We start from the raw sequence: 9,104 nt of genomic DNA, 5'->3' as shown, positions 1-9,104 counted from the left end.
TGTGGTTGTGTATTTTCCTTAAGGCTTATCCTTGTAAATGTCTCATCAGTGGTGGTAGAAGAATGGGATCTTTATTGTCACTGTCAATTTGAGCTATTTCTCTGTTCTTTGGTTTAGGGTTACATGCTTGGCTGTGCATATCTGAGGTTTTTGAGGGTGAATTAAAAGGTTTGAATAAAGGGTCGTAACATGTTGCTTTGGTCCTCGAAAAGATAGAGGAACAAACCTGTGTTTTTGTGTGTTTTTTAGAGGGCGTGAGACCATCACATATTCTCTCTGCTCTGCTCAGCAGTGGAATTTTTCACACATCTCCCTTTACCTTTGAAATCAAAGTCTTCGCTCCTCCTTGTCTGCCTCATAGGGCTCAGCCGTCTCCGTGTAATGCCTTTCTTCACATACAGTATGTTCTGTGTGCCTCTTTATTCTCCTTTGAGGGGGTTTGTCTGCACAATTCCGTATTAGACCGCTTTCTTTCATTTCAGAGGAAGTAAAAATACAAATATATTAAGAAATATAAAAATGGATTTAAGAAAGAATGAGTTTTATGAAAACACAATCATTGTGCATATCATGTTTGTTGTGTTTGGCCTTAATATTTTTTAATAAATTCATTTTATCAGACACGATTTTGGGTAACAAGGCCTTTACTCCTCAGCAACAGCAACACTGTCCGAGGCCATCAGGATATGTAATGTACAGGAGAATATTAATATTTCATGTTGTGTTATCTCGTTGTATTATTTGTTGTAACTGAAACTGATGCAATCCCAATATCCTCTTCTGCACAAAACTACATGCAAATAGGCCTACTATAGATGTTGTTGTGTGTTTGTTGTTACTTTATTGTTGTAAGTCAGTTCAGAATCTTGTGGCCAATAAAGATGTGTGCATTTACAAGGAAGTGTGCTTCAGCTTCCATTGCTTTGTGTACTACTTGCACATTTGGCATAGAAACAAGGGCAACAAATAAGTTAAACAACATGTTTATTTAATTTATAACTTTAATTAGGATGAAATAAAAAAATAAAAAAATAACACGAGCATATGCAAATAACAGGGATTACTCCTAACTTTCTGTGTGATTGAATTGGCTTTCAGGAAGGTTTAGGGGCCTGGGTCTGGTGGGAGTGGCTAACGCCAGGTTTTAAATCCACACGTGGTCGCAGTGTCGGACTTGTTTGGCACCGCAGACACTGCTGGAAACTTCTGATCAACTCATGCCAGCGAGTTGCTACTGCACACGTCGTTCACTGCCGGGGCAGACGGGACTGATAACTCAGCAAAATGCCATCTCACCCCAAACTCAGCCAGTTTGCTGACCTGGAAGAGATGATGTGCAAGGTAAACGACAGGCGCCACGAGAGAAGCGGAGCGTAGAGTACAGAGCAAAAGTTGGCTAAGGCACTGAACAGGGGGTTAGCTTAGCTTAGCTGCTAACTTCACACTGTTGTTGTTTTTTAGCTATTCATCTGTTTTTAAAAAACTTTTTAAATATTTTTGTCTACTGTGAGTTAACGTTGAAGTAAGATTAGTTTGAACCCGAAAGCTATCTTGACACAAAGTGGGAGTATCGTTTGAAACTAGTGTTTAAATGAATTGCAGCATGGTCTCATTGAACTTTTAACTTGTTTGAGTCGTAGTTGTGTGGATTTGGGTGGTAAGTTAATCACCTCGGGTGGTAAGTTAACCACCTCGGGTGACTGGCAGACATTATACAAACGGTGTAAGCGCCATGTTAACGGCAGAAAACGCCATCTCTTTAAAATCGAAACTCGGTGAACACCCCAACGGTTTGTGTGGCGTGAAACAAGCACACGTTGCCATAGGTTTAACTTTATTACTGTTTAGGCAAATATCAAAAATGCTCTTTCAGTGACTGACTGCATTATTATTATTATTATTATTATTATTATTGTTATTATCATAATACTGTAATGTTTGCGTAGGATGCCAAGTTATATCCCTGCATTTAAGAAGGTGGGTGAGCTTGCTGGATAGTGTGAGACATGTGTTGAACAGCTACAACTATGTCGATTATCAAATTAGAGTATAATTTGTTATATTAATCGCTATTTTTAGTTAATCTGAGCAAGAATTACTCTAATATCAGTGAAGATTTACAACACTGAAATGAAGCATCAGTACTCACTACACTAATATTGTGTATACACGTCTGAAAATAGCCAAGTTAAACTGTCAGACACGGAATTAGTCAAAGTTGTTTATTGTTCTTTTACAGTACATTACGTTATTTTCCTATATCCACAGTTGTAATTTTTATTTATTCACTTTTCTGTGAACCTGCAGGATTTGAGTTCACAAAATGTCACCCTGTGATGTGGTTCTTAAACTATTCAGGGTGCCTGGGACAAAGAAATATTTAAGTTACTTAACCAGACATTACAATGTCAAAACTATACGGGAATATATTTAAGATGTAAAATAATTTCTAGATTGATGTACATGTGAAATTTGGCAAAGTTGTATACTTGATGCTTTGTGTAAAATGTGAAGAATCTCTCACGACTATTCTGAGATACAATGTGTACAATTTAGCGCTATGGATTGGTGAAGATGCATCTTGTGTGAACATGTGTAGCCTTCAGTGAGCATCAAAACTCAAATGTTGTCTGTTTTGGGCTATTGTAAAAACATGCTGGTCCAAAGTGGTCTTCTCCATAGAGCTGGCCTGGCTCCTGATATAAATATAATAGACTTATTTGGGGGTAAAAGGCAAAAATGCTTAAGTCCGGTACACTTAAATTATAATTATCTACCATTTTCTGCTGAATATAATTTTACATACTGGACAAAAAGATGAAATGTAATCCTTAAATAATAGGAAAGTGCTTTTAATCTGTTTAATATGTTACTGTGTAAACAAATAATTACGTTTCTGCAGTTCTTGACAAAGGATGTGCCACAGATTTTGAAAATTAATCCTTGATAGTCATTTTGCAAAAGTTGTACATCTAACATTGTGTTGTTGGTTGTCTTCTGTTACCACAGCAGTTACTTAGTCTCGACCTGAGGGAGCCCAACGGACCACCACCATCCCTGGGTCTGGCAATGAGAACACCAGGGTACATCAGCCAGCTGCATAAGACCTATTCCCTCTCGTCTCTCTCCTGCCTCTCCACTGATTCCAACCAATGGGGGCAGCAGCCGGAAAGCCCAATGCCCTCCGAGCTTGCTGGTTCCTCTAACTGGGGGAAGTCGGGCTTCCTTGCCCAGCGCTCTGTTAGCATGGTAGAGACGAGCAGCAGCAGCACAGCAGCAAGTCTAGGCTGGCCTGGGACTGACATGAATCACTCCCAAAGTGACATCAGCCCCACGGCACTGAACACTAGCTCCTCTTCATCCAATTCATCTCTCTCCTCTTCCCGCTATAAGACTGAACTGTGCCGCTCTTTCACAGAGAACGGGTTGTGCAAGTATGGTGGGAAGTGTCAGTTTGCCCATGGACTAGATGAGCTGCGAGATCTTAACAGACACCCAAAATACAAAACTGAGCCGTGCCGTACCTTTCACACCATTGGTTTCTGCCCCTATGGAATCCGGTGCCACTTTGTCCACAACAACGAGGAAGAAGAGAAGCACGCGTTCTCGCGTTCCTCCTCATCTTCCTCTTCCTCCTCTTCAAGCGTTCCCCAGCAGCCTCTTTGCTCCTCCCTCCCACGCAGACCTCCTCTTGTCAGACAAAGCTTCAGCTTTGCAGGGTTTCCCTCTGCTCCTCAGCAAGCCCTACAACATGCCTTCACTCATTCTCCACCCGCTACCAGCCCCTTCACACCTGCTCCTATGGCTTCTCCTCCTTCCTGCGCTGATATTACTGACTTCCTGTCTAATGCCTTCCTGGAGATGGACTCCGCCTTCAAGGCTTCCCCTGCCGACAAGTATCAACCACTGGGAAGTCAGGCCATGTCAGATCCCAGGTCTCCATTCTTGCCTTCTCCCGACTCTGGCTGCTCTCCATGTGGGCTCTCTCCAACCAGCTCCCCTCTCCTGAGACAGAGCCCCAGTGCCACTTTGCAGCCTCTTGGTACCCGGTCCCTGTCCTACACTTCTCTGTCAGACCAGGACCAAGACGGGAGCAGCTCTGCCAGCTCGCTCAGTGGCTCTGAGACCTGTGGTGGCATTAACGAAAGCAACGGCAGACGTCTGGCAGTATTCAGTCAGCTCTCTGTGCCCGAGGACACTGCTGGGGTCTTCCTTTAGGCTGCAGTGTGCTGGAATCGCAGACACGCATACATTACATGCATTCACACACAGACACATTCAGACCCCATATTCTGAGATGACACGTTAGTGCTCAAGCGCACACAACGCTCGTACATTTGACACATACATGACGTACATTCCCCTCTCACACGCAGACACCTCAGTTTTTTTGCACCTGTGTGTCATCAGAGGAAACAAAGACTTAAGTGAATGACAGACCGCTGCCAGACTTTGGCCTATTATATTTTGATGGCTGAAATGCCGTCGTCGAGTGTAAGGGAAGTGGATATTGATGCTGAAACAAAGAAGTTTGTTGCCATGTGAACAGACCTATCAAAATTGAAGTTAAGTAGTGCTTTGATGCTTTATCAAAATAGTATCTTGAGATTGACAGATTTAGTGTAAGGTATTATTACCGCAGCCCTCGATGCCATCACTTGTTTTAGATCAACCGTATTTATATTTACATCTCCTCAGCAAAGAATATGATAAAGCCAAAGACATGCGTTTGTAGCTCACAGCTGATGGTGGTGAGGCCGACAGCGCGACCTGTGTTCAGCAATCATTTTTCTTCCAACTATACACACACAGTATCTTATTCTCCTAACTGTACAGTCTGGGGTTGTGTTTAGATCACGAGCCTTAAACCTGACTGTGACATTTTTAAATGGTTAAAGTGCCGGTCGTGCTGTCAAACAGGGTCGTGTTGACGTTGAATCACGATTTGCTGAGCTGTTGGGTGAGATGTAAGAAGGCTTTTACATTTATTTTCTTTTTGTCGCATAAGCTAGTGTGAGTTCTCGTCTCTGTGCTGTTACAATTGCGACAAGTCGGTCTCTGGTGCCACCTGTAAAAATGCCATATTGCCAAATTGATCTGGCTCCACAAGTCGGGGGAAGTGGGACTCGGTTTGGGCCAGTAATATTCCCAAAACCCATGTGGGTTTTGGGAATATGTTTTCATATCCCATGTTCATGACATCATTTACCTGTATGACTTGCCAACTGGATAAACAGGACATGGGGTGATTTTATGGGTTTTGATACATGAGGTGTGCCAGAAAATCTACACTGGGAGAAAAAAAAAAACCTTTATGATATGGCACCACATTATTTTGTATCGTTTTCTATTCTTTTCAAAGTGATCATATGTTTTGTTTTCAAGGTACTTGGCTCCGAAGCAAAGTTTAATATAATCTTATGGCTAAGTCCTGTTTTTACTTCTGGCAAATTCCTTAAAGATATCTGTGGTGCCTAATATATAATTTACATTATCTTGAACTCAAACATTTCCTGTAGTGGGTTTTTTCTCTCCCGTGTCCACAGGCAGCACTAGTATTCCATTTTTGGACAAATAGACATGTTTTGTGACCACCATCTTCCACCTCTTTGGTGTATCTCAGTGTTAATTATTCCTGTTATGTCTTTTTGTACTGTTCCATGAAGCACAGTCCTATTCATTTATACTGCGCTCCTGGCTGTGTTGCCTTACTGTGCTATATCCAGCATATGCTACAGTTATGGTAGATATTGTTAGTGTTTTAGAAACGTTACTCTGCAGTTTTGTGTGTTTTTGACATAGGTTTGTAGAAGAGAAGCAACTGCGCTGTTACTGGTCTATTTAAAATTGCCTTTTCATCAACATGTTTGAGGCCTGTTCAGTGTTAAAGGTGATAATCTTTAGTAAATTAATTTCTTTAATTTATTTTTAACGTATTTATAGTTAAACTATGTACTTACTAAGTACTTTGAGTTGTTAATGCTCATATCACGTTTAATATATTTTGGTCTCTTTTTCTACTGGAAATAAAGTTTAGTGGTTTTTTACTTGACTGTTTGTCTTTACTTTGTTCTACTTTTATTCAAGGTTGTAGGGGTAAAAACGTGTGCACACAACTTGTGTGATCGAGGTTACAAATCTTTGTTTGTTTTTTCCTTACTCTTTCTTTACAATGTGCTGTTCTATTGTTTTTGCAACAGTGTTCACACAATTTTGACGTTTAAATGCAAGCTGCAGGAAGGAAATGAGCAGGAAACCAGCAAACTGTCATTTACAGGTTTAATTCTAGATCACACTCCCTGTTGTCGTGTGCTGTTGAAATTAATCGTGTAAAGGGAGATGGTAAAAATGGTGCTGTGCCCCAGACACCAACATTGAAACTGGGTGTAAACAATTCAGTTATCACTACAAACCTCCAACTAAATGTTTCTTTGTTATGAGGCTAATGACAAAACTAAGATTGTTCACCACATGATTTTCTTTGGCCATTTATACTGGGGGGGGGACTCTTTATTCACAAGTACCAGCTTGAGTATTTGTACACCAGAAATCCCGTTAAGCCACGGAATATATGAAGCAGTAAAACAACACAGCAGGCCCTTCATATTTCCAGTAACTTCTGCAAGACTGCTTCCCAGACCACTGCTGAATGTTTCATAAATCAGTAATAATCTAACCAGTTTATTTCATCTCTTAAGACTTCCTGCTTTTGTACATTTTATCAATAAAAGTAGGGCACAATGGTAAATGCAAACCATGATGACCGCTGCCCAATATTCTGAGATCTTGCCAATTGAAAATAAGACTTAAATCGTTCCAATAGCACGCTCCTGATTTGCCAATCTAAATCTGGTTTGTCAAGTCATGCTTGTCCCACCCACTGTGCTGTAGAATAGCTGGACAGTGGTGTGCGTATGTGTGGGTGTGTGTGTGTGTATGTGTAGTCTCTCTACTAAGATTTCATGTGGAGATAAGAAGTCTTTTGTACGTGGTTTAATCTTACCAATCCCGGGCTCCTATCCATTTCCCTTCTCCTTACATCCAATCACCCCTCACTCAGTAAAACTATTCTGTTTACTGTAACCGAAGGGAGCAACTTTTCCAAAAAAAAACAAAACAAAGTTGAAACACTAAATACAAACACATGCACAAGAGCTCCAGTATTAATTTGTCACTCTTAACATGAGATGGGCCATGGCTGAAGTGATTAGTGGATGTGAAAGGGTTAATGTGTGTGTGTGTGTGTGTAGTGTATTGTGTCTGATAGACATTCTCTCACATTCTCGCCCTGTGGGACATAAGAAAGGCAGGCAGATGGCTGTATTCAGGTCCACTGCGGGTCAACATATGGCCCCAAGAGACAAAGTTTGTGTTGGTGTGTGAGACAGAGGATCTTGCTCTTAACTATGCATGAATGGAGGAAGTTGAATATGTAGGTGAGAAAAGAGAGAGAGAGAGAGAGTGCAAAAAGGTAATAGATGGGGCTGAAGAGGAGCTTTGTAAATGAAGCTGTGAAGCAAAGATGAAAAGTGGATGTCATCCTTCGGCGTCATATAGTATAGGTTTGTTATCAGAATCAACTTTATTGGCCAAGTTTGTGCACACAAACAAGGAAATTGACTTGGTTCCTACTTTTCTCTCCAATACAACAAAACAAATAAATATATAAACAGAAGAGGATTCTTTTTTTTTTGAGCAGAAGATATGAATATTAAAAGTATAAGTTACTGAGAATATAACCAGAAGGTCAGATGATGCTCAATTCTAAATAAGACCCGTCTAGAATCAGCACAAGTTAGAAATGGTCAGCATTGGCTGAATGTCAGACCCTTGCCACTTGTTGAGCAAGTAAATAGGAAACTGTCCTTTAGTTTGATATTCAGGGAAACACAGAGGTGGAGAGTAATGAATTACATACACTTGCGTTACTGTAATTGAGTAGGTTTTTGTGTACTTGTAATTTTTAAAGTCAATGAAGGTCCCTTAATGAGTGAGAAAGTGAAAGCATTTGTGACCTTTGACCCATTTTCACTGATACATTATGTGTTCACATATTTTATTTTGCCTTTAATTAAAAGCAACAACACACGAAAGGAACCCCAACCTTGTTAAAAAAAAAAAGTAGAAGAGTAAATTTTAACTTTTTTTTACTTTAACTTGAGTAACTTTTTAGCCCAGTACTTTTACTTGTACTTTACTTCACCTCTGGTGAAACATTAATGTTGATGATTGTCCTACAATGCTACAGAGCTGTCTGGCCTATCTTAAGGCTATTGAAGCACAAACATTAAAGAACTGTGGGACTTTTACATGAAATAGTGTATACATAACAAACAATGGCAGAGAGAAAAAAAAGTGTTACTATGGCTGCACTTAAAAAATAAACAGTGCTTAAAGGAAGTCTAAATTGAAGGTGTGAGTGCACTTTTGGTGTGATTACTTTGTTGGCAGGGAAAGACTGAATACCACATTACACACAGGTGTAACATGAAGTACCTGATGAGCTACCACATACTTAGTATAATGATTCTGTATATTCATTCTAATGGGACACATATTATGCCTGTTCTATTTAAACATTGTGTACATTACTGTGTGGGTCACTGTGATTTGAACATATTCATCAACTTTTTACACCTAAACTGTTGACTTCCAACAAACCGACGTGAACGGAGCCGCTGTAATGGAACGTAACCCAAACGCCTCTGCGATTTTTCTCACACTACAAAGGAGCCTGTGCACGGTGTTGCTGAATTGTAGCAAGTCATCAGTTTGAGTGAATGAATGCTGGTTATACTTGTTCACCCCGACACATCCTTTCTTTCTCCTGGCCCCTCCTCCTCTGCTCCCCTTCCTCCCTTCATTCACGTTCCTCTTTGTGAGTGTCTTGGTGATATTGTGATGCAGCGTAGACCTGGAGGAAGGGGAGCCCCAAGCTGTGTGGAGCAGCACACAACAGCTGTTGCTGAGGCCTCACCGTAATCTTTTATGGTTTCACTGTCCCAAACCCCCACATTCCCTCACTTCATATTGTCTGAGAGACGTTTACAGGTACAGGAAACCCCTCACCCACTTCTATCCCCACAATAACAACTTTATATTGA

General features: G+C 40.7%; 1 protein-coding gene across 1 annotated transcript; it reads left to right on the top strand.

The window, feature by feature from the left end:
- The first annotated feature begins 1,158 nt into the window (after nt 1-1,158).
- On the top strand, nt 1,159-6,047 carry zgc:114130 (uncharacterized protein LOC570332 homolog). The gene is made up of 2 exons (XM_058634720.1): nt 1,159-1,341; nt 3,010-6,047. The coding sequence occupies exons 1-2, from the start codon at nt 1,285-1,287 to the stop codon at nt 4,216-4,218; spliced, it is 1,266 nt and encodes a 421-aa protein (XP_058490703.1). The 5' UTR covers nt 1,159-1,284; the 3' UTR covers nt 4,219-6,047.
- The last annotated feature ends 3,057 nt before the right edge of the window (nt 6,048-9,104 follow it).

Source organism: Solea solea, chromosome 7, assembly GCF_958295425.1.
Source record: "Solea solea chromosome 7, fSolSol10.1, whole genome shotgun sequence".
NCBI lineage: Eukaryota > Metazoa > Chordata > Actinopteri > Pleuronectiformes > Soleidae > Solea > Solea solea.
Note: the sequence above shows the minus strand (reverse complement) of the source record. Positions and strands in the feature narration are given on the sequence as shown.